At 31.3% G+C, this 25,790-nt stretch overlaps 4 protein-coding genes across 12 annotated transcripts in view; 3 read left to right on the top strand and 1 right to left on the bottom strand.

Annotated features, from left to right (window-relative positions):
- Positions 1 to 10,976, top strand: part of LOC146530788 (arylalkylamine N-acetyltransferase 1-like) — a 54,319-nt gene extending 43,343 nt beyond the window's left edge. For 3 of the 5 annotated variants that reach the window (XM_085198943.1, XM_085198940.1, XM_085198945.1), the window contains exons 4-6: positions 1,308 to 1,513; positions 8,437 to 8,621; positions 9,053 to 10,976. In XM_085198943.1, the coding sequence (XP_085055069.1) occupies positions 1,308 to 1,513; positions 8,437 to 8,620 (390 nt within the window). In that variant the 3' untranslated portion in view covers position 8,621; positions 9,053 to 10,976. Of the gene's footprint in view, positions 1 to 1,307; positions 1,514 to 8,436; positions 8,626 to 9,052 lie in introns of all 5 variants that reach the window. The other 2 variants (XM_085198944.1, XM_085198942.1) reach the window with 2 other exon arrangements.
- Positions 10,977 to 12,246: 1,270 nt separating this feature from the next.
- On the top strand, positions 12,247 to 16,989 carry LOC146530787 (arylalkylamine N-acetyltransferase 1-like). Of its 3 annotated transcripts, none has more exons than XM_085199533.1 (5): positions 12,247 to 12,386; positions 13,845 to 13,932; positions 14,992 to 15,175; positions 15,590 to 15,801; positions 16,749 to 16,989. In XM_085199533.1, the coding sequence occupies exons 2-5, from the start codon at positions 13,856 to 13,858 to the stop codon at positions 16,951 to 16,953; spliced, it is 678 nt and encodes a 225-aa protein (XP_085055659.1). In that variant the 5' UTR covers positions 12,247 to 12,386; positions 13,845 to 13,855; the 3' UTR covers positions 16,954 to 16,989. The 3 variants fall into 3 exon arrangements, with proteins under 3 accessions (XP_085055659.1, XP_085055661.1, XP_085055660.1); XM_085199535.1 differs by lacking the exon at positions 12,247 to 12,386 and adding an exon at positions 13,322 to 13,529; XM_085199534.1 differs by lacking the exon at positions 12,247 to 12,386 and adding an exon at positions 13,323 to 13,519.
- Positions 16,990 to 17,886: 897 nt separating this feature from the next.
- On the bottom strand, positions 17,887 to 20,868 carry LOC146530786 (dnaJ-like protein 60). The gene is made up of 6 exons (XM_085199649.1): positions 20,692 to 20,868; positions 20,509 to 20,602; positions 20,267 to 20,427; positions 19,694 to 19,867; positions 19,044 to 19,146; positions 17,887 to 18,534 (listed from the first exon to the last, which is right to left on the bottom strand). The coding sequence occupies exons 1-6, from the start codon at positions 20,751 to 20,753 to the stop codon at positions 18,436 to 18,438; spliced, it is 693 nt and encodes a 230-aa protein (XP_085055775.1). The 5' UTR covers positions 20,754 to 20,868; the 3' UTR covers positions 17,887 to 18,435.
- A 956-nt stretch (positions 20,869 to 21,824) lies between these two features.
- The window catches only part of LOC146530785 (fasciculation and elongation protein zeta-2-like), a 37,937-nt gene continuing 33,971 nt past the window's right edge, over positions 21,825 to 25,790 (top strand). For 2 of the 3 annotated variants that reach the window (XM_085199565.1, XM_085199564.1), the window contains exon 1: positions 21,881 to 22,367. In XM_085199565.1, the coding sequence (XP_085055691.1) occupies positions 21,949 to 22,367 (419 nt within the window). In that variant the 5' untranslated portion in view covers positions 21,881 to 21,948. Of the gene's footprint in view, positions 22,368 to 25,790 lie in introns of all 3 variants that reach the window. The other variant, XM_085199566.1, reaches the window with a different exon arrangement.

Raw genomic sequence — 25,790 nt, 5'->3', positions numbered from 1 at the left:
ATGGAGGGTAAAGAAAAGCTCGCCCCTCCCCTAAAAGAAGAAATTTATTTATTCCTTAACTTTTCCTATTATTTTAAGTTAAATTTAATGTTATTCATTATGGGACTTGTGGATAGTTGCTTTATTTGTTCTATTAGTTTAATCTTTCTTAGCGAAATTGTTTGTGTATAATTTTAAAAACTCTCTATAGTTATTTTTTTAGTTTAACACCTTATCTTGCTTGGGTAGCAGAATACAATATATAGAGTAAATCACGACAAAGTTTATACAAAAGTCAACCACAAACATTTATATATAATAAATCATATACATGTATAATAAACAAGATAAATACAAATTTGGAAAGAAATAATAAAGAAAACAAAGGAACGTATGGAAAGCGCATTGAGTGGCAAGCATCGACTGTTATAATTATTATATGCCGTCGACAAGGAGGGTAGTTGTGAAAAAACTCTTTAGACGGCAACGATAAAAAATATAAATTCTATGAAATGTATGTATTTATATAAAATGATAAATAAATAAATTACAATATTGAAATATATAAGTGACACATATTAAATAAATTATAAATATAAATAATATATAGTTCCCTACATTAACTTTGTAATAAAGCTTAAATATTACAATCTACGTTATGGAGCTTAAACTCATTTCGTGATGGTTAAATATTCACTTCAGTGATTTTTATGTTCCACTGAACTTCTTAAGCGAATTTTAAAGGCAGCTTCCTACTTTTTTACATGTTAAGACGAACTGCGAACGATTTGATATATCTAATATTAAAATATGTAAACGAATTCTCTCGTTTTCTTTGAAGAAGTGTGTTACAAGTAGTTACAACACTACAAGTAACAAGGAATACTTTTATTTAAAGCCATAAAGCTGCCTTATAAGGCCTTGCTTTATATGTGTATAAAATAAAAATGTATAAGATGTTGTTTGGTAAAATGGTATTAAGATATTATACAAAATAGGATATTTCTTAAATGAGATTGTTTAATAAATATTTTTTAACAAAAAAAAAACAACTTCAAGCAGCAGGTACACTATGCAAATTTAAAATTTCTATGATTTTCTTATGGATACCCTTGTCATAAATGGACCAAGCTAGACCAGCTTTCGAAAAAAAAGAGTTCAAGTTCTGAGTTAGCCAACTTATAAAATACAGTCGAATTGACAACCTTCTCCTTTTACAGAAGTTGGTTAAAAATTTAACTTGAATTCGTCAAATAAAGGCTGAAAGCAGATTTATTTTCACCTATCTCTATTTTCATTAAAATAATATAACTATTTTCGTTTAACAGGAAGTAGACTACACAGACAAATCAGAAGACTGTCCGAATCCAAAGTTCCGGCGGATCCTAAAACTCCTGGGTCACTTGGACCGTGAAGCCAGGATTTGGGACAAACTGCCGCTAAGTTGCCATACCGTTGTGGAGGTCAGGATAGCATCTACCCACTCTGACTGGAGGGGGCGAGGCCTCATGAGAGTGTTGTGTGAAGAGACTGAGTAAGTATTTAATGTTTTCTGTACTTTACATATATTTTAATGATAACAATTACGTTTAAAAATAATGTGTAGAACAAGAATAAGAAGGTAGCTGAAATCTAAAACCAAATAGAAAAATCTTAATCCTAGTATTAGAAATGTAAATTAAAAAAAAATAGTTATTAATATAAATTTTTGTATCTCCATTAATCTCCCATGATATTTATTAAGAAAATATAAGAAATATACTCGTATATCTACACAGATATATTTCAGGATATCTAACGCTACATTTCTTATATAACACACAAACAGAAACACATTTAAAGAAATCATTATACCTACATGTATTATTGCATAACTTGAATCGCTTGAAATGCCCCATTCCATATTTAATGAAACATTGCAATCGATATAGCAATTATATGAACAATAGCAAACGAAGAACTTTAACGTGGCTGGTGCATATCAAGCATGAAGATATCAGCTAAGCATTAAGAGATAAGCCTGCTGTGGCCCAGGAGCACAATCGTGTGACAGTAAACACGATAGATTATGGATTCGATTTCTTCGCTCTGATGTAGAGATAAAGCGCCGCATTGAATTGCGCCACTCAACAGGCAACACCTTCAAAAATCGGCAGAAAATGGGCAGCGGAATGTCTTGGCTCCCTCTGCCTACCCTGCTAAATGCGTGATACAGCGTGAAATTGAAAATAAAACAATTTATATAACCGATTCCTTTGACGTGTATTAAATGAACAATAGCATAGCATAGCGAAGTACATTATCGTGGCCGATGCATACCAAGCATAGCAAACTGACGATATCAGCTATGAATTAAAATAAGTCTGACAATAACTGCTTTCAGTTGCTATTGCAAGACAGAATTTAACTAAAACTTGATTTAACAAGATATGCCTTAGCAAAGTAATTGAATTCGTTGAAATTTAAATACGAATGTAAATTCACAATATTGGTATAGTTTTAAATTTAAATATAATAGATATCAGTTAATTCGAATAAAAAAGGACTATTAGACCTGTTCTTTCTTTTAATCTTTTTTTTTCTTATTATTTTAATTTCCATCCACATTTCCAACGAGTAAAAGAAAAATCCATATATGTTTTCCAAATGCAATAGGTGATAAAACTTAATAACGCATTTTATAGAACCAGACGAAAGAAACACCAAGACATACCAAAAATAGGTTTCAATATATACGAGGTATATCGGATTTGAACCCATAACCGTGAAGGTATATAGTTTTTAAGACGTCAGGCCCCTTATACTACTTTTTATATGAAATAATTATTCAAGTAGTTCCATTCAGTATGTTCGTTTTGCCTCATAGGTATGTACGAAGTGTATGATAAGAAAATAATTAAAACAGTGACTTAACATTTAGGTACACGAGTCGTATAAAAGGTTACTTTAAAAAAGTCTAATTGACTTCGATATTGACCTTGATATAAAAACTACGAGGACATTCTAGAATATTAAAACAATATTCGATTTGCTACCTACTTAAAAACTTATATACTTAGTAGGTATAAGTAATATAGGAAATCTTTATATAAATCCTATCAAAAATGATACAGGCCATATTTAGGCCGTCGTGGCTTGGCTTGTCATATGCGTGTGACTGTAGAACGGTCATGGGTTCGATTCGAATTTATTATTATTTATTAATTAAACAAAATAAAATTGAGACTACATATGTATATGAAAGTAAATAATATTTGATCTAATTTAGTACTATTTCCTGAACTTTAAACAAAAGCTCATTCTATATTAGCTAGAATAAAAGGGAAGTATTTTTTCAAGGCATTTACTATTTCCTTTATATTGTCTATGCAACTTTCAATTAACTGAGCTTACGGAGGTGCCCGAGTCAGTAGTTCTATATGTCTATTTATATAAAAAAGTTTGACACTAAAGCTCGCATACTGCTATATATATTATAGTTAGTTTTTGTAGTTGATGGCCAATCGTGAACCATGTTACTATGAATGATAGTTGTGGGCTCGATTCCCATTCGAGGATATTAAATCTATATATATAAAATCGAAAGGCCACTCACTCATCACGAAATCTCAGAAACTACATGTGCTAGGAATCTCGAATTTTGCATAGGAGTTATTTTTAGGACGTAGGTGCTCGCTAAGACGGGAATTTGCAATATTCGACTTGTAAGGGGTTGTTTTTGGGGTAAAAAGTTTGTATGAAACTTCGTTATTAACAAATGATAGGAGTCTCAAATTTTGCATAGACGTCACTAGGACGTAGCCATGGATACAGAAATTAATAATAACATACTTCACGCGGGTGAAACCGCGAGCGGGCCGCTAGTATTTAATATTTGTAATCCATAAGTTTCGTCGCCGTCGTAGTCGTCACAATGCAGCGTTTAGATCCACCACTATAAACGCAATATCTCCAGAATTTAGTAGAAATTGGGAAGCGGAGTGTCCTAACACTATATACGCTACCTATCCTGATAAGCGGGATACACCGTGATTATCACGATAACAAAGATCATCTTATTCATCTAACAACTTCATACCTCACTAAATACTTTATTAATAAAGTGGTATGTAACAATAAAATTGTGTTATTACGCACATGTGCAATTTAACCCAGCTCGAGACGTTAACGAGTCACTTGCCACAGAGTATATATGACGGTGGACAAATTATGCAATTACCAAGTCAAAACTTTGAGAACCTATTATCTTAATTTATTATTACTAGATGTTATTTTTAAAATGTATGCATTGTCAAATTGTCCATTATATACGAAAATACTCATAGTTAATAATGATTACGGTAATATGTAATTACAAACTTGTGAATACTCGTAAAAATAACAATAAATTTGAATTTGAGGCCAGTCGTGACAAGAATGGGGACCGGAAGTGGAAGTGAATGGAAGTAATGGGAGCGGAGTGTCTTAGGTTAGATTCCCAAGTTCTTTATGCCTATCCTGTATGTGCATGTGCGGGATACAGAGTGAAGTTAAAAAAAATAAATTGTTTCAGATCTTTCTACATAATAGCGAGAAGTCAATACAGTACAATCTCGATTTAACAATACTAAAAGGAAATTTAACTTAACTAACTAAAACGATACTAAAATAGTTCTACTAATTTAACGATACTAAAATAGTTAATTATATCCGATAATTAGTTCTAATGAAATTCGTTAGAGGGATGGTCTACAGTTCGTTTTAACAGAAACACCGTTTAAAATATTGATCTCAGGTTTTTCGTTTATCAGCAATTACCTTAACTTAACTTAACTTCAAGCTTTATGCCTAACGGGGTAGTCAGAGAGAACGGAACGCCAAACGCTACTGTCTCTAAATAAATCTTTCACCTCGTCCACTGTCATCAACCTCTTCATACATGCCCTGCGGATCCTCATGCTTTTTACGTGACCTTCCTCCAATATTTTAGAAAAAATTGTTAAATCTAGGAAATCGGTATATTGGGGGTCGTTACTTTAAGGTTATACTGTATATTTATTTACTATATATTTTGAAACATCTGCCTTTTATTATTCTATGGTAGTGTAGTGTGAGTAAGGCATCAATTACGTTTCATTTTATTTTCACACATAATAATTAAAAGTTTAAGTCGTGTGATATCAGAGTCGCGAACGTCCCGATTTTTAGGCCAAAAGTTAAGAGTCCCAGTCGGGAAAGGCACGTATCCCGCTTTTCACGAATTATTTCACGTACTGCGAGAAATCTTTTTTTATTGCTATAAATTTCATAGAAGGCCAGTTGTGGCGCAAAGGCACAAAGTGAGACTGTAAAATCGACTGGTTGTTGGTTTGATCCTCAATCGAAGAAATGAGAATTATTTATTTAAATATATTTTTTTTTCATTTCTTCGCTCTGATGCAAAGGCCATGTGCCCGCTGAGCTAATTTCCACCTCTCAACACGCAGTGCCTCGAAAAAAAACGTCGGAAAGTATTAGGTTCCCTCTCCTTACCCTGCTATACGCGACATAAAGCGTGAACCTGAAATAACGCAAAAGCTCTTTAAAACTTCTTAGGAAATAAACGTTTACAAGAACTCTATAAAAGACCAGCTATAAATAGCTACCAAATAGTTATTAGTTAAAAAAATCTAATAAATATCATATTTACTCGAAGTGACGTTTGAATGTAGCTACTTGTTTTCTCCCATATATTATCTATGCGTGGCCATAGAGCTATTGTTCTAAATAAGCTGATTGTTATGCGTAGCTTCTACTTGGAGATACTCGCCCTTTCAAATACAATATTTTAATCTATTCGGTCAAGGAACTTATGCTTAAATAGCCGTTTATCATCACACTTCTTCATTTCCCGGGATAAGAAGAAAGAAGTGTAAAGAAATCAGTTTTTCTTTGGTCGTCCCCAATTGGAGAACATTCTTTAATTATTTCTTGAATGAGTAGCAGATATCCTCAGCTTCACGGAACCAACTAGTATCATATATATCGGTCAAAGATAATACAATTATCATTGAAAATTGACCACAAGTTTACTAAACAACAGCGTATTTAACTCGACAAATGGAACATAACCGCGTAACCGCAATTATCGTCTGTATATTCTCCTTAAATATTTCACTTTCGTGAATGATTCTCACTTTAATTGTTTAACAAAACCGCGTAACTACATTATAGCGACTATTAAATAACTGGTCATTCTTATAGCATGCTGTTCGTATTGTTAGAATAGTTGGTTTAATATACCCTGGGGTCATAACGTTTAATTAAGATATTTCGTGTTTGGCTTTTCATTGTTTTTAAACTGGTATTACAGATGTTCTTACGTAAATGCAGAAAAGCGTGTTTGTTTTTTTTGTTTTTAACCTATTTTCGAGTGAATTAATGTTCGTGATTGGTTTAAGTACTTTATATAAGTAGAATAGAATAGAATGTTATTTATTGCATACAGAAAAAAATAAATAAAAGTATATACCTAAGTAATTAAAATGAAACTTAGATTTCAATAAATAAATTTTGTTTGTCGTAGTAAGCTTATATAATTAGCCAAATTATTAATAATAATTCGAGGCAAAGCACAGCGTTGAGTTCCGCCAATTAACACTTCATGAAGTGAGAATTCAACGGAAAATGGGGAACAAAATGTATGACTAGGTTCCCTGAAAATATCATATTTTTAACAACGTATCAAAAGAACTGCAAAGTTTTTTGCAAAGATTTTATAATGCTTATTATAATAAGAATTTTAATAATGATATCTAATAATATAATAATATGTCAAGTTTGATAGTTCTATAATTAATTGTTGTAATTATTATTCTTCACGTGAGAAAATGATATAATATTATTTATATAAAATGATAAATTTTTGCTGTTATTTTATGAATGACAAAAACTATTCTTAAATAAATGTCATACTCCATAATAAATCTAATCTTGTGAGATGAATATAGCAATTTGCGTCAATTGAATCGTTATTTATACATAAATTAAATCTAAATAAAAACATAATATATGAGATATCAAATATTTTAACTAAAACTCTATCCTAGAAAAAGAAGAAAGAAATAGTTAATTCAATAGGATACTATATCTTCTTTAAGAGGATAGGTACTATCGGTGCATAGTGGCATGAGATGGAGATCTGAACTTGTGGTGGTTGTGGTTTCGATCCCTTCACAAGGGAATATTTAATTTATATTTCCTCCTATCTATAAGAAAAAGCGTGACCTTAAAGTACGGAATGCTTTGAACTAGGACAAAAGAAAGAGAACAGAGAAAACTAGATATCTCCCATCAGTTTACGCTTCTAAGGGGATAAATAATGAAGCTAAAAAAACGTAACTTATGGCTAAAAAAAGTATCGTTAAATTCCTTAAAATACAACGGCTTCGATTCCCATTATGGAGAATGTTTATAGTTATATCTTCGCTCCAGTAATAAGATAAAACGTGGCATTAAATTCCATCACTTATACCGCAATGTCTAAGAAGGAGAACGGAGTGTATAAGCTCTAAGTTCCCTCTAACTATCCTGCTAGATGTAATAGAACGTAAAGTTGATATATTGCTGCTTTTCTTATACATGTATGCATGTACATACAAAATAAAAAGAAATTCAATTTATCAACACTTTTTTAATTGAAAACCTGCTTATCTTGGAGTTTAATTATTTTTTTAACGAAGTAACTTCTTATCACCACCAGAAGCTACGCAACATTAATCGTATGCATTATAATGAAGAATCGTTAATGTCTCATTAATTCGCAATACCTACTTATTTCTAGTTTATTATGTTGTTATTCTCGTATATATTTTCTTTAAACACTAGGAAAACACTTTTACAATCATTTTAGTACTACGAGAGATACTAGTGTGTGATTACAACTCGAGTTGATTTGAGTTTCCTCACTCAACAAGCAATGACTCGACAATTTCGGCAGAAAATTTCCATTATCCACCGAATTCTGGAGACATTGGGTTTATGAATGACGAAATTATTTATTTTATTTCGTCGAGTGGGAATCGAACCCACAATCCGTCGCGTTTACAGTCACACACTTGTGCCTCTGCGCTACGACTAGCCTCAGTATTTCAGCATTTCAGTTTCTGTACCTACCTACCCACACTGCCAAGTTTTACCATTATATTTACAAAGCTTGTTTATTGATATGCACAAACCACCATATAGAAACCATTCATATCGAATACTAAACAAGATGCTAACTAATACCAAAATAAACATTGAAAAATCCTCTCAAGGCTTTATACAATTATTCAATTAACTCTTAGGAGCGATTTTTCAATAACTGCAAAGAGCAAACTCTAAAAATCTTTACAAAAAGGTCGTAAAACGTATTTAAGGATTTTCTTACATATTCTCAAATATGTGAAAAATACCTTAAATAATCATGTATTTACTAAAACTCTTCTTAATTTACAGACGAATAGCTCGTGAAATAGGCGCTGGTGCGCTACGTATGGACACTACGTCGGCGTTCTCCGCTGCGGCCGCGGAGAGATTGAAATATAAGAAAGTGTATGGCTTGTTCTACTCTGACATACCGTACGCGCCCCACCCGGACCCACCTCATCTTGAAGCTAGGGTTTATGTGAAAGAGATTTAGGGTGAGTTAGTATTATCTTATGTTATAGTTATGCGAGTGTTTCATTTGTCTAGGCGCGACATTGAATTTCATTTCTTAATAAACGTGAATTGAAATCGATCGGGTAGATATGATCGGGAGAATGGAGTGATTTGACACTAAGTTCTCTCTGTCAGAACTGAACGAAAGAAGTTATGTGGCAGAAGGCTGGCATGGCAAGAGTCTAAATTGAATACTAAATTGAACTAATTGAAACGATGCTCTAATTGTTATGTTATGGTAGTAGTTATGATAATTCTGCGGAATGTGGGGAACGGAGTGTCTGAACACTTGTTCCCTCTGCCTACGCTACTATGTGCGGGATACAGCGTGAAGCTGATTTATTTGATTTTGATTCGCACATAATTATAAGCATATATCTTATATTTATCTAACTTTTTTCATTATTTACAGGTATATTCTACGCAACATGTTATATGCATCAATACCACTAATTATAATATACTTAGTACTACATTTACACTTCTAACTTTTTTAATGACATTATTAACATCTCCAATGATATCTTTAACAAATACTGGTTAGTCATACTATAAGATATATATATCTTTATCTCAGTTAATTGGATATCAATACATTATATTTAAGATTTGAATGTAAACGACATATTAAGATCGATCTCAGACTTGAGAGCGTTTTATAAATTTATCAAAAAGTCGACTAAAAGCGTTATTTTTTACTGAAAATACAAAATATATCTACGAGTAAGTATATCATTTAGTTACATATTTACTGCGTAGACTATTAACATTAGAGTTGTTAAACATTAATGTTATTTTTGGTATATTGCGAAATTATATTATTTTAATCCCTCTCCTACCCTGCTGTGTGCGGGATACAGCGTGAAGCTGATATTATTTTAATGACATAGTTTCATCATTTTCAGGGATTCATTTTTTATTATTTTTATTATATTATTACATGTGTACATCCCTAACAATTATAAACCTATTAAAACTTAGCTTTACACTGGTCAAGCTCAACAGGTAAAGAAAAATGATTGGTTCAATTCCTATATAAAAGTATTTCTTATATAGTAAATAATCTTCGATTTTTTGAACACGAGGCTGTGTTGGATTTTGCAATATTACGGTATAGATGGAAGAAGGCTATATACATGTATTACTAAAATATTTCGACAGTACCTAGGTTAGTATTGAAAGTGGAAAATTGTAAATTCTTCTCTTCTTTCATTAATGTTTTAAACTAAAATTATGAGAAAAGATATTAAAACTACATTTTTTATTAGTTTAAAAGAGCGATAAAAATATTTTCGATTTTCTACTTTCGTTATTTTATCTAGGGATAATCGATTATTCCAATGCCTCCCACTGTATAACTCATTAATTAATATTTTGTTATTTTAATATTAAACGAGTATATTTCCAATTAACAGCAAAAGCAATGTAATAACGATTGTACTAATTTTATATAAAAAATAACAGAATGAAATATTTCTTAAGATTTATTATTTAGGTGTTTATATATATATACATATATAAAAATTGGTATATAATAAACTGTGATAGAAACAAAGATTTTAGTTTACCAAAAGTATTTTTAAATTTTTTTAGACATTATTTGGTGTTCTTTTGTAAATTCCAAACCCAGTGTTTCTTTTGAGGTTATTTTAAAAAAATAAAGCAATTAAATTGTATTGTCGTGTTAATTTCTATTATTTTTTTACTTTATCTTGTATAGTTCACATTTTACTTAAATGGATGAAGTGATTTCAATTATTGAAATGTATCTAATTCAATTCTAAGTGATATTCCGTGTCTTAGAGCAATTATAGTTTGTATAATTTGATTTAAACTTGAATTTAATAATAAAGAATAAATTATAAACTCAACGAAAGAAAATAACATCAATGTTGAATTTTAATTAAATCACTTTATCTGGATCTTAACAATATTTCTCAGATAAAAATTTAATGAAAAATATTTTTTTAAATATTTTCTAAATCTCTACTAAGAATCAAGAATTATGAGATAAAAAAAAAATATTTTATTTTTATTTTTACTGCCTCTACTTGAACAAGAGCAAATACTCTCAAACCCTTTGATAATTAAAGAGCAATATCAATTTAATAGAAATTTGCACTAAAATTTTAAGAAAATATAAAAAGTTCCTTCCTAAATATTCGTTTGTATAATTTTGCTATTACTATAATAATGTAACTTTTGTCAATTGGTATAAGAATGTAATACGATCAATTAAATTGAAAAATACTTATTTAGAAATCGTATAAAAATGTTAGAAAACAATTAAATTGAATTTAATTGGTACATAAATTATGTTAATGTATACACAATTTGTGTTTTATTTCATATCCTGAATTACTATAATTTTATCTTTCTTTCCAGCTTCGCGCTTTATCTCGCATATAGCATGGCAGGCACAGAGAAGCTTTGAGGAAGAGAATTTTTGAGGCATTTTTGCATTACCAGAGCAAAGAAATAAAAATATTCATAAATAATAATTCAATCTCCTAAGTGGGAATCGAATCCACAACCGTTGCGTTACGACGGCCTCAAAATGTTATTATCTCAACTGTTTTCTTATAATTTTAAAGAAAACTTTTTTTTTTATTTATTTTTTTTTAATATAATATAATGGTTTCGATTTCATATATTAAACTAAGAACTAAAATACAAAATATGTTACAATTAATACAACATGGCGTTAAAATTACAAATTCTATAATAGCGCAATTAAACTTCATAAATGTGCATTTGTCCGATCATATTTAATTAACATAATTGTTAAAGAGTTATTAATAAGGTTGTCGTGGACACAAAGGTGTGACTGTAAAGCGACGGTCCTGGGTTCAATTACCTTTTATTGATAATATAGACTACGAATTCGAGACTTAGCACGGGGTTGAGTTCCGCTACTTAACACTCAGTCGCAATGTCTTAAAAAAATCGGCGAAAAATGAGGAACGGAATGTAACAATAGGTTCTCTCTGCCTACCTTGCTATATGCTGGATACAACTTGAAGGTGAAAAATAAAGGTTATTACCTGTATATTAAATATTTTATATATATTAAATATTTAATATATTATCGACAATCTATGAACACTTCAATTTATAAAGAATAACAAAATGAGATAATGCCGACGCGATGACGCGGACGTCAACAGATTATAATAATTTAAGGAGTAGATCCTTTAATCGTTTCTCAAGTTTCTTTTTTTTAATTAAAGATTATAATTTTATTCATGCTGCGTTCTTGACGTATTTTATTTTAATTCCGACACTTAATAATATTTAAATTATTTTTATTTTATTTTCCATTTATTTGTAAATATAAAAGTCACTAGCTGATTCGTAAATAAATAAAGTAAACTGCATATATTGTCTATTATTACATCGTCGTAATTTAAAAAGTGAAAAAAAACACCTAGTACCACTAGGTGTTTTTTTTTTCACTTTTCTATTGTGGTATGGTTTTCATACTCGTATTTTACATATTTCATACTATACATAAAACTTGAAAGAAAAAATATTTTAAATATTTAACACACCATATGTTATCACCATAAAATAAAATATGATATTGACCTTAACGTACTCGGTACTATTTTTATCGTTCACCGTTAAACACACCACACCAGTCAAAACACGTTGGTCGCGGGGGCCTCACAAACGTATGTAGACTGTGGATTCAAATGTATTAAAAATAATATTTTTCGAGATATAAGTGAAGTGCCATGTAAAAGGTAAGTTTTTAAGCATTTAATTTATTATTATTAATTTAGAACAAGTTATTAAGTAGAGCAAGCATGTTTATTATAGTAAAGTAATCAAGTTGTTTATTTATATTGTCACACACATTCATTGAGTAATCTTAATATTGATATTATTAACAACATACCTAGTGAGGCCAGTCGTGGCACAGGGGCACAGGCGTGGACTGTAATTGCCACAGGCTGTGGGTTCGATTCCCACTCGTGGAAATGAAATATTTAATATTTTCATTTCTTCGTTCAACAAGCAATGCCTTCAGGATTTAACGGAAAGTGGGGAAAGGAGTGTCTTAACTAGGTTCCCTCTGCTTGGCCCGCTATGTGCGATATACAGAGTGAAGCTAATTTCGTTAATAATATACCTTGAAGTTAGTTTAAAGTCAGAAATATTAAATCAATTGAATAAACAAGTATTAAATATATGTTTACAATAAACAATATTGACGTAGTGTTCATGATAGAGTCGATAGAGATCAATTAATTTGTTGTGATATGATATGGAATGTGACGTTTTAACTAACGTGACCATTCCTTTCTCGCCTCAAAACGGGACATCGGTTTGTTTTCGTGAATTTTAAAGCTTTAGTTAAAACTGTTGTATTAGAAAGCAGCATTTGACTATTTCATTCGTTTTTTCTAGATATAGTAGACAAAAATTTTGGTTACTTTAATCCTTTTAGTCGGTCGAAAGGCAAACGATAAATTTTCGTGCAATTTCGAAAAACGAGACTTTTCTAGATCCCGAAGTCGTCTTCGGGAGACAAGCAAGCTTCGGACAAACAAGCAAAAATCAGGGCATTTAGTTCAAAAATCCCGTCCCATTTTGGTCCCGTCTGGTCACATTAGCTATAACGTCGCATCTGCCTATATTATCCTCTATTTACTTTATTGGTAATCGTTCATATATTATGCTTGTTAATGAAAATTATTTATTTGTAAGCATATCGTACGAAAATCTACAAAGATACTGATAGTATATTGCATTTTTATTTATATATACGTACGTATATATATACTAAGTCGTAGATACCTATATCAATCGCTTGAAGCAGATTGCGAAAACCTGTTTTAGTGCAATTCGTGTTCACCTACCGTCTACACTTGAAGTAAGAATATGTAAGATTAAATTACATAATATAAAGACCTACTATAACTTTTTATTATATTTTATAAAATAAATGTGTCATTTTTCCTTATTCCTATTGTAACCGAGCTCGTGGACTCGAATTCATAATTCTCGGTCATTCGCACGCCGTTAGCGTATTTAAATGACAAAATTTACATAATTAAGTAATGCAAAAAAATTTCACAGTTAATCTAATTATAATTTGAAATAATATACAGTTTTTGAAAATAAAATGTAATGTAATTAATAATGTAAATGTAACTTTAAGAAATTTATAATGAACTATTTTCTTTATTAATTTTTAGAATAAATAATCATGTCAACGAAGAGGTCGTATACCATAAGTCCCTTATGCGAGCAAGATGCTGATCCTGTTATGAAATTGTTGAGAAGGTAAGATTCCAAAAACCTTATGTTGTATCTATGGTTGCCAAATCGAGGCTTATCAGTTGCAGGATATTTCCAAAGCCTGGAACGTATCGGAGCTTTGGTGTCCGATCCAAGATTAATAAACTACATAGAACTGTTTGTTAAAAGAAACTTTTTTGTTTAAACTAATATTTATGTATCCGGGACCGCTAAGTGAAATTACTGGACTTTAGTAGGTTCGATCCCCACTCGAGATAATGAAATATTTCATTTCATTTCTTTACCCTGGGGTCGAAGTAAAGCGCGGTGTTGAGTTCCGCCACTCAAAAGTGTGAAGCAAAGTTTCTTCACTAGGCTCCCTCTGCCTACCCTGCCACATGCGGAATACAGCATGAAGCTGAAAAGAACTTTTTCTTCTCTACTGAAAAAAAAAAAATGTCACGTGTTCATCTTACACTATTTATTTATTTACACAACGTAAACGTGAACATAATATTTACTCTATTAATATTAGTTTATTGTTTCTATATTTACATACTATATGACAAAATTATGATAGACATTTAGATGCTAGAAAAATATTTACATAAATGTTTATTAGTATTGTTGATGCGCGTTTTAATTAAAATATAAGGAAGTGGTAAATACAACAATGGTGGGACAAGTATTCATTTCATTTTTATCTACTCATAAATGAACTGACATTTATGTAACTTTATTTATTTTTTATTCATTTCTTCACTCTAGTGCCGAGAGCAAAGTTACTCAATTCCCGTACGAGAAAATTATGGGCTCAACGAGCTCGTTATGGGTTCAATTCCCACCCGAGGACAAGAAATATTTAATATTTCTATTTTCTTTGCTCTGGTGTCACAGCAAAGCGCGGCGTTGAGTTCCGCCACTCAACACGCAATGCCTCAGATTCGGTGGAAGAGGAGTATCTTAACACTAGGCTCCCTCTGCATACCCTGCAATATGCGGGATACAGCGTGAAGCTGAACCAAAAAAAATTATAATTAGCTATTAATATTTTTCCTTGTTGACTCTACCATCTCTACATAATTATATTTGGTAACATTTCAGGACATTTTACATAGATGAACCCTTAAATCGAGCAGTTGGCTTATGTACTTCCGAAACAGACCCTTGTCCTGAACTAGACGAATACTGTACGAGTTCTCTATTAGAAGGCTTATCGTTCAAAGCAAGTGATGATGCAGGGAATATTGTCGGTGCGTTGATAAACGGAGTGTGCCCTTTGAAAGAGGTAGGTTTTTACCTATATAGTTAGAAAATGGAAGTCAAGAATAAATTAAATGAAGTGATTTATTTATTAAGCTTCACGCTGTATCCCGTATTAAAGTAAGCAAAGGGAACCTAGTGCTACTATCACCCTGTTCCCCATTTTCCGACAGATATTGAATGCTTGATATCAAAGCGAAGAAATAAAAATATGAAATATTCCATTTCCTCAAGTGTTAGAGAAAGTTACAGATTTGTACCCTGCGTCATGACTCGCCTCATATAATAACACTTTTAAAAAACTTAAAAGTGAGTTTTAAATTTTTTTAAGTGATATTCCACAAAATTTCATGTAGGTAAGTAACTTAGAAATTTTAGAAATAAATACAAATAGAACTAAATAAACAATAGTAACACAATAATCAATTGTACATTACAGGATGACAACGGCAACGATCTGCTCAGTCAAGCCCAAAGATGTGAAAACCCAAAATTTCAAAAGATCCTATACATACTGGCGCGCAGGGAGAGCGGCGCGCGGCTGTGGGAGAAGTTCCCGAATGATAAACAAGTTGTGGAAGTAAAAGTGGCAGCCACGGACCCAAATTGGAGGAGAAAAGGGATTATGAATACACTACTACAAGAATCAGAGTGAGATTATACTATATTAATAGAGTATAAAGTAGGTTTATTAATCTTCTTCAGCAGACAGAACAAGTTAGTACTAAGAAACTATTTAGTTCTTTTGATTAATAATTACTTAATACATATACTCATATACTGTGCTTGTTTTATTTATGTTTGTATTAATAATTGCCGAAAATATTTTTTTTACTAACCACCAAGAGAGATAGTTCTATGTGGTATCTATTTTGCGGCTTCTAGAACATTGGCATGTGATAAAAACTAGTTTTTAATGTAACAGGGTCAAATAGGCGAAATATAAGGGAAAAAACCTTGTAATTTAAAATAATAAATATTATACTTTTTTGAATATATATAATAACTTTCTTAAAATATTTTTTTGCTATCATTCCCTACTCTAGATATGGAATTGTTAATAGAAAAAAGCAAAAAGCTGAACTTAACTCGCGTACCTGAGTTCAGATTTTTGAATTGAACCCATAACTATCACATGTAAGACCCAAAACGCCGTCCCGATGCAAACACATACTGTATAATTAATTTCGTTCTGCTTACCGTTTTTGTACATATTTTCATTTTGTGACGTGCATATCGAATCACTTATAAGATTTTACTTATTAGTTGCTGTTACACTGTCAGAAATACCTACTTATATTCTTAATATTTATTTAAAATAAGTTACTAAGTAAGAGTGTAATCTTGTGTCTACAAGATAATAATTTTAAATAATACATTATATGTCCGATTGTGAGTTCAATTCATCACGTCATAATCAATTATTTTAATTACCTCGCTCTAATAACAAGACAAATCACGGCGTTGAATTCCGCCACTCAATACAAACCAGATTTTTATACAATGAAACAAAAGTCCCTCTACATACCCTGCTATATACACTATACGGTGTGAAGTTAAAAAAATATTATAAATAAAAATATTATTGAAAATTTCAGAAAAGCTATCAAAGAAAAAGGTATCAGACTGATCAGGCTAGACACATCTAGTGCCTACTCCGCGATGTCCGCTGAGAGGTACGGCTATACGTGTTATTACAAAGCACTATACAAAGATATCAAGATGGACGGACAGCCTCTCATTGTACCAGAACCGCCGCACGTAGACGACAGAGTGTATATTAAAGAATTATTTCCATTATAAATTGTAATATAATAGTATAAATTAATATTTAAACAATTTTTGTTTTTTTTTTATTGTATTGTATTTATAAATCACTGATGAACTCCAAATATTACCATACAAACTTTTTTATTGATTAAGTAAACAGCTAATTCCACTCTACTTTTATAGGAACTAGCTGTTTTGTTAGCTTTTGCAGGTTCCTTAAAGCGCCCACTTTTTTTAAAATACATTCACACCATTCTAAAAAATATCAATAATATCCAAGCTGGTAGAGATTACACACTTCTAACATATCTTAACGAATTATAATAAAGTTGAATTAACCTTCAAAAAAACCTTAAAAAAACAACTATTCAAAGTTCAAAAAACAATAAAATAAAAAAGATAAGAGACAATTTTCTTTATTACTTCATACAAAATTACTTTTATATCATCTACGGGTAGTGTGTAACCACAGTCTTCGTTTAACACTCCCTGGGTGTCATTTGAGACTCCCCTGCAATTATATTTATTAATTGCAATTATATACTATAGAATAAATGATGAGAAGCCAGTTGTATCGCAGGGGAACAAGGGTGTGACTGTAAGCGTGACAGGTTGTGGGTTCGATGTCCATTTGTATAAATAAAACATGTAATATTTTCCTGGCTCTGGTAACGCGGCAGAACGGTGTTGAGTTTTATCACTCACCACACTATACCTCCAAAAGTCGGTGGAATGGAGAACAGAGTGTCTTAACATTAAGTTTCTTCTGCCTGCTGTGTGCGGAATATATCGTGAAGTTGACAAAAAAAATCTTGTCTATATGTATTTCTAATAAAATTAAACTTAGCTAACTAACTTTTCTATATGATGCATTTCCTATTCTTAAAAGTTCTTGGAAAACCGAATTTAATGTTTTATAAAGTCACTTTGGTGATATCAAATTCAAATAAAAAATTAAATATAAACTACATTAATTAAAAACGACTTTATTATCTCTGTACACTACTTACATACATACAAAAATAGTTGAGGTATTTATCATACAATAAATCTGTCTAAAATCTAATACTCTACATGTGTATTTAATTTATTTATTTACATTATCTACATTAAATATCTGTCTGTTACAATAAAAATAAATAGTTACTCTAAAAGTATACAAGTTCAATATTAAAATATTTTATATAAAATAATATGAAGTGTAATTATTGTCAAAACTGAGCAAAAAAATAGATAAAAATATGGTAAACCTACTCCAAACACAATAGGTGTGTTATAAAGATTAAATAACTAATAACTATAGTATGTTAGAATATATAATGCAAAATAAATTTTCTAGGAAATCATATTATACAGTTGACTTCAAAATCTAAAAGTGGAATTCTAACACTACAAGAGAAGGCTAATTGCTTAACAATTTTATATACATACATATATAAAATTATAATATTATGCAAAATCTGACAAAATTATTGTATAAAATATATTTATATGTATGTATATTAAAAAAAATTATCACTTTTTATCTTCAGCCAGCGACTGTCCCAAGGAAGCTGTGGCTACAGAAGGGTTCGCTGATGTCACTATTTTTTCTAACAGCACTTGAGTTTGCATCTGAAATAATTGTTTTTATAGAAAATTATCATAGAAAAATTTATTTCTTTTTATTTATTGACTGTTGTAACGCAAGGGCACAAACGTTTCACAAGTGTGTGCTCTGTGTAAATGCCACAGATTGTGGGGTTCTAAGTTTCACTTGAGGAAATATTGAGCAGAGTGCGTGTTGACAACACGTAATGCCTGTAAAATTCAGAGGAAAGTAGGGAATGGAGTGTCTTAACACTAGGTTCTCTCTTCTCTCTTTTTGAGCATCACTGCTACATGCATTCTACTGTAATTTACAATTTCCTGCTCTGGTAGAAACAAATGCAGCATTGCAGATTGGGTGGCACAAACCGAGGTTTTAAGACTAGGTTTAAACTTATTATACAAGAAAAAGTGTAAAGCTATAAAAAAAGCTAAAGAAGAGACCATTTGATTCCCACTCCAATAAAATTTTAACCTTTTCCAATATTTTCCTCTGTTTAGTATGTGATACACTAATTAATAAGAAAAATATTTACATCTCTGGTCTTCCCTCTCGCTGCAGCTCTTACTTTTTCTAACTCTTCCGCAAGTCTAATTGATTTTTCTTCAGTTTGCTTTCTTTGAATAGAGTAGGACTTTCTGAAAATAATATAATATATCTTTTAACTTTTTGATCACATTATAGGTGTTAAATAGTTTATATTTTTTCATAAGAACTAGTGTTTTACATGTGTACATAATATATTTAACTGTAGTAAGTTTATGTACTATAAAAAAATATCATATATGTCATTGTCATTGTCAATACAATTGGCTCTTGGAATTTTTCACATTCACTTTATCCATAAATTGGAATCTTTGTGTTTTGATTGGTGGAATTTAACACCATGCTTGATCTTGCCTGAACGGAGAAATGAAAGTAATTTTCTTACATAATTTAAAGACCTCATCTGTTTGAACGTGGTAAAATAGCAAAGTCTAATTAAAAACATAAATTTGTTTGAATCGCACTTGGTTTAATGAATTATTTTTATTTCCTGCCCCTTTTGAATTCTGCCAGTCAACATGCAATGTGTTGAAAAATTTGGCAATACATGGGGAACAGAGAGTTTTAGAACTAGGTTAACTCTGCCTACCTTGCTATATACAGTGTGAAGCTAATAAAAAAAACCAAAAATAATCATACCTAATCACAACAATTTGTAATACAACACCAACAAAAGCTATACCAAAGGCAACTATAATGATTGCAATATTCGGTAGCCTATGTATTCCTTTCACGCCATAGTAGGAATCTGATGGATAAGTCTTTGACTTTGACTGTGCATTGTAGAATCCATAGTTTTGATTGTTTGTATAGCTGAAAATAAAAAAGTTAACATGTAGTTTTATGAACTGAAAGTAAATTGTATAATATTGTCAATAGTATAATCTGGACAGCGTCTTGTGTTGTGAGGTTGTGTTCAATTTTTATTCAGAACATAAATTATATTTAAATTTGCCCACTCTGGTGATACATAAAACAGTGTTGATTTCTGCCCCCTGCAGTCTGCCACAAATAATGTTGAAGATTTGCCTAATGTCTTAAGTGCAGTTGCGGGTTCAATACCTCTTCACATGGGAGAATTAATTATTTCCCTTTCGCCTTTCAGATAACAATACTTAAGTGCAGTATTGAGTTCTACCTCTCATCTTATAAAATGAATCTCACTAATAAAATGAGTGTTGTTAACATTATAAAATGAAAATATGTGCTTACTTTGGTTGTGCATGGTGTTTATAAACATTGGAATGTCCTTCAACTTCAGACATTCGATCATATAGTGATCTACTACTTGGTTTACTAAGAACATTATAAGCTTCTACAATCTTCACAAAAATCTCTTGAGCTTTGGCACTTTTATTTTTATCTGGATGGTACTGTAAGATAATGGAAAACAGAAAATAGAACAAAGAAATGCTAAAAATAGTATTATTTTTTAACAGTAACTGTCATCTTACTTCTTTGCTCAACTGTATAAATGCATCTTTTATTTCTTTGTCTGTACAATTTTTTTGCAGGTTTAGTACTTCATAGTGTGATTTTCTTCCTAAACTAAAATAATAATAGTATTAGAATAATATAGTAGAAATATTAGTAACTACATAACGTACACCTGAATATTATTTCGTAAAGCAACTCGCCTGTAAAATCTTAAGCAAGACCATATTGATTTAAAAGGAGTATTTCTGTTCAGAAAATACATAACGATTTTGCAAAACCTAACGTTAAATTAGTGTCATATTGAAAGTATTTCATTTTATTTGGCAATTTCCATTTTTTTATATAGACAGAATAATAAGAGTGACGTAAGAAATGTCAATGTCAAAACCTACGTCAAATGTCAACGTAATATAGTCATCATAAAAAAAGTCAAATTTATGATTAATAAATATTTTTTATACCATACGGTACCAATTCATTTATAGGTACAAGTTTTTTTTTATATAAAAAATAGCTACACAATATTTATTTCATAATTTTTACATATTATTTTTTGAATTTTATAGAAAATATTTTTATCGTTGTACTCAACGTAAAAATGTGTCTCTCATAAGTTTTTAGCTTGACCTATTTCTTTTTGTAATATTAAAGATTCTCTGCTATATCTATTAACATAATTAATTTGTATATTTTTTTATGTAAATAGTATGTGTACGCGGAACGTAATGCTAAAAAAATTGGAAGAGTAACAAGAAATATTTTTACATGCTTATAAATTTCAAAACAATCATTCAACTTGTTTTACGTCCGTGAATTGATATAAAACGTGAACATTAATTTTAAAATAACCCCTCCCTTAGCTAAAAAGGTGTATTAACTTAGCTTAGCTAAAAACATTACGTTATACTTTTTACCAGGGCCTTTTTTGTGCAAAATTTTAACTATGACGGCCATATTACGTGGAGATGACAAATATAAATATTATATATTATTATTGTCTTATAAAGAATGTATTATTGTCTTTTTTTACCCTCTTAGCTACAAAGTATTAAACATATCTAAATATTACAAAGAGATTTTACAAAGAACGGCGATTTCGGTGAAAAGTGCGGAACAGAAGTTTCATAATGGAAACAAAATATTTACATTAGGTACCCAACTACCCACTTAACACTAGGCACTCAGGTTACCTCTGCCTACTCAGCTCTGTGCGGGATATAACGTGAAGCTAAAAAAATAAATAAAGATTTTTACATAGATTAGTTCCCCTTATTAATAATGCTTTTCGACATTTATTGATAATATTGTGTAGTATACGTACGTTTAGATTTTCCACCCTCATCGAAATAGGAGACAGGTCTCAAGTCCCGAGTTCCCGACTCATACACAGTTGGCGCGGCGGTCAGCTCGACAGCGCAGTGTTCGCGCGGCAAACGACGCGAGTGGACGTACGGTGAATGGTCATGCGAGAAGCGACTGGTAGGATGGCCGAACTAGAGTTCGAGGCGCCACTTGCTCAAATCGAAGAGGCGGACGACTGCATCTCCACAGCAGATTATCCGCATAAGACCATAAATGGCAACGAGATACGCCTCAACAACATTAACAATCTCAAAAATGATTTGGTCAAAATCCAAACCACCGATTCCAATAAAATCAACGACAACGACGAACCGAGACCGGTGAAGTGTAAACAGGACAAGATGCAAAATTGTGAAGGCGACAATTTCACGGAGACTTTCTCCGGATCGCTCGAAGATTTAGTGAATACGTTCGACGAGAAGATCACGAAGTGCTTCGGGAATTACGAAGAAAGCGTGGAGAAGCTGGCCCCGGTGCAGGTTCGATCTCAAGAGGAAATAATGAACGAGTGCCAGTGAGTATTAATTATCATCAAATAAATCAAAAATTAGAGTGTAGGAATATGATATCACCGATTTACTCATCTACATATTATCAGTATATTATGCTTTTATTATCATAATTTACATACGTATTACATATATGAGGATACAATGCTCTCTTTAGCCATGTTAGAGAAAACTTTACGATTACGATAAGTAAAATATCCGAAGCATAAACAAAAAGGGCGGGCTCTGCGCATGGCGTTAGTGGTCGCGGGATCGATCAATGTTTTGGGGGTGTAGGGGGTGCGTGGAGGGTGGTGATGACGCATCCCGTCGCGCCCTGCCTTGCTCGCACCCCCGCGATGCTACACCATGTCGGATAGGCACTGACCTTTTCTGACATAATTGCACTGATATGCTGTAACCTACTCAACTTTTATATCTTTATGATTGTTTTTTTTACATTTATTCGCTATTATCGCTGGTAGTTTTGTTGGTTAAGACATTTTTATTAATGTTGTGAAAAATGAGGATCAAGATATTTGGAATCATTTTATTTCTAAGCATTTATTTATAGCTTTGATAAAAAAAAAGTATTAATAAAATATTAATAAGAATATACTCGTTTTTACAAACGCATTCGTTTCCTTTCAAAGCTTAAATGTCTACTCATTATGAACTAAAGAACGTATACATAAATAATAACATGGTCTTTCAAAAATGCACGTAGAACTTTCATCAAAGACTCCTCTCAAGACAGCTTCATGGTCACATACTAGCGTCTTTCTCATTCGTGAGAAATTTAACATAATAGCGAGACTCCCACATCTTCCTATTGTTTTATTAGCAGAACTTTCTGCTGTATTTTTTTATCTTTTACTATGGGAATAAAGTATAATATATGTACCTACAAATATTAATATTAACCATAGCAAATATTAGCTGTCCAAATATGTTAAGACTTGATAAAAAAAAGTTGTAAACATAACTTTGCTTTTCTTATGTCAAAGAGAATTTTTGGAACCAATCCAGACGACCCAGATCCCAGATATGATACAAAATCATGAAATGCAACGTTCAGTTTTGCAAACTTATTAGGGAACAGGTCGATCTCGTCGACATATTTACAAGATTTCAGTTCATCAATTAACCCAATTCGAGATTGGAAACAGATGCTGAACAATGAGATATAAAATGTCAATTCTGAGATACATGTGAAAACAAGAACTAAGCGACAGACGATAAGACGATTTCCAAACGTAAAGTAACCCCAATCACTTTTTTTAATTATTGATATATGTATAGATTCCTATATAATATAAGAATCTATACATATATATTGCTTCATATATATTGGTAAAATAAATAAAATAATAATGATTGTATTATAAAGAACACGCACGGTTACTTTGATAGGCTTATGCGATTTAAATTTATGAATAAAATATGTATGTAATTATTCAATGTACGGCCGCATTATACAGCTAACTTTTGTACTTAATCATTAATTACAAAGAAAAAATGTAAAATCAATTTATTTAACACAATTTAAGAATGATTCAAAGGAGTGTCTTAACACTAGGTTCCCTCTGACCTTCAAATAACAAAACCAAACATAAAAATACATAAGAGAATTTAATGTTTTAAAGGATCATTTGCAAGTCAAACCTGTCACGTGGAACAGGTGCATGCATTGATTCTGTAGTGATTGTAGAGCATCAGTGTTCCAGCAGATGTTGTGGCCACCTTGTCGATTTTGAGGAACACCTTGCCGAATATTGAATTTCGTCCATATGGCTTAAAACGCCCTCAGTTTTCATAAGTAAATTTTGTACATATATTTAAAAGCAGAGAAATAAATATTCTATAGTTTTGAAATCGTAAAACTAATATGTTGTTTTATCTATATATATAAAATCGAAAGGTCACTCACTCATCACGAAATCTCAGAAACTACAAGTGCTAGGAATCTCAAATTTTGCATAGGAGTTACTTATAGGACGTAGGTGCTCGCTAAGACGGGAATTTGCAATATTCGACTTCTAAGGGGTTGTTTTTGGGGTCGAAAGTTTGTATGAAACTTCGTTACTACAAATGCTAGGAGTCTCAAATTTTGCATAGACGTCACTAGGACGTAGTCATGGAGACAGAAATTAATAATAACATAGTTCACGCGGGTGTAACCGCGAGCGGGCCGCTAGTAAACAATATAAACACACTTATTTATACAATATGTCCTTTTAATAACTAGAGGAGTGTGGCGTGATGTGAAGTGCCTAGGATGTTGAAGTAGCTACCTAGTCAGCACTAGTGATGTGCCTTTGTTTCCCCGAGTACACTTCAAAGAAGAAAACAGATAATAAAACATAATTAAGATTATATAATTATATTAATTGTAGTCAAGTATACGAGCTAACCAAAACATATTAAATTGTATATTTTTTTATTTAAGAACATGCACAAAGCTGATTTTAATGAATATATTCATTTCGACGTCGCCATTTTCAATGAGGCGCCGCATATTAGCATCTACCGGCACACGACACACGTCCGTCCCGATGCAGTTCCTGTTGCATACAAATGAGTGCTATCAGGCTATCACATTTGCTATAATCTTGCTTTTATGCATATTCCATTGTGCTATTTCATTTTTGTTCGCTTTTGTGCGATTATAACCTTGTTTCATGTCCCAGATATTATGGGAAGCCAGAAATGTAAATTTTTAGCTTCTGCAATATTATTTTTCATACTAAATTCTAACAGCGTGAAGTTCATTTATTTATTTATACAATATAAGCAAAAATATATCTACATTGTAAAACAAGTAAACATCCGATCTTGACGTTAAAAGAAACCTAGTAACTGGTATTTATGTGTGAAGTTATTTTCCAACCCAAACCTTGAACGCGAGAATCGTTATTATTATATTATTTCGATACATAATTTTGTAGAATGCAGTTATAAGCTATAGTGCGTGTATAACTCTTGACCTTACAATGTATACGTTTGCATGATCGATACACATTTCACAACTACAATATAAGTGCTCGTCTCAGTTTTCAATTATATTTTAGCATAAATACTACCGATACGACAACAACAGATCGTCTGTTGTCTTGAAATCAAAAAAAAATTGCATTTTTCTAGAAAATGAAACCTTGAAACTGAAATCTTGTTAACTTTTTACATTTAAGAAGGAAATACAAATAAACAATACTTAAAGCCAGTTATTAAATTTGAGTTATCTTAATTATTTTCTTATCGATAAAAGACAATTTATCAATTCCTTTGTAGTTTTATCTTTTCGCTAATATTTACATTTTTATCAGTTGTTTTAGCACGGATGCGTGCCCCAGTTGATAGCGCGACAAATTAGCAGAGCTGTGCGCCGCTACCTATTTGCATGTTTTTAATGATACAATTCTTTTTTACTCCTTTCCTTCCGTGTGTTT

The sequence above is a fragment of the Heliconius melpomene genome, chromosome 16, assembly GCF_056956725.1.
Source record: "Heliconius melpomene rosina isolate 202511_hmr_F chromosome 16, ASM5695672v1, whole genome shotgun sequence".
Taxonomy (NCBI): domain Eukaryota; kingdom Metazoa; phylum Arthropoda; class Insecta; order Lepidoptera; family Nymphalidae; genus Heliconius; species Heliconius melpomene.
Note: the sequence above shows the minus strand (reverse complement) of the source record. Positions and strands in the feature narration are given on the sequence as shown.

Bases quoted from the DNA above. Each gene is read 5' to 3' on its own strand.
- LOC146530787 (XM_085199533.1), top strand. From the start codon at position 13,856: ATGTCAACGAAGAGGTCGTATACCATAAGTCCCTTATGCGAGCAAGAT. The intron at 13,933-14,991 runs GTAAGATTCCAA...GTAACATTTCAG, and splicing joins GTTATGAAATTGTTGAGAAG to GACATTTTACATAGATGAAC. The intron at 15,176-15,589 runs GTAGGTTTTTAC...TGTACATTACAG, and splicing joins GAGTGTGCCCTTTGAAAGAG to GATGACAACGGCAACGATCT.
- LOC146530786 (XM_085199649.1), bottom strand. From the start codon at position 20,753: ATGTATTTTCTGAACAGAAATACTCCTTTTAAATCAATATGGTCTTGC. The intron at 19,868-20,266 runs GTAAGCACATAT...TTTTATTTTCAG, and splicing joins AAACACCATGCACAACCAAA to CTATACAAACAATCAAAACT. The intron at 18,535-19,043 runs GTAAATATTTTT...CAATTATTTCAG, and splicing joins CGAGAGGGAAGACCAGAGAT to ATGCAAACTCAAGTGCTGTT.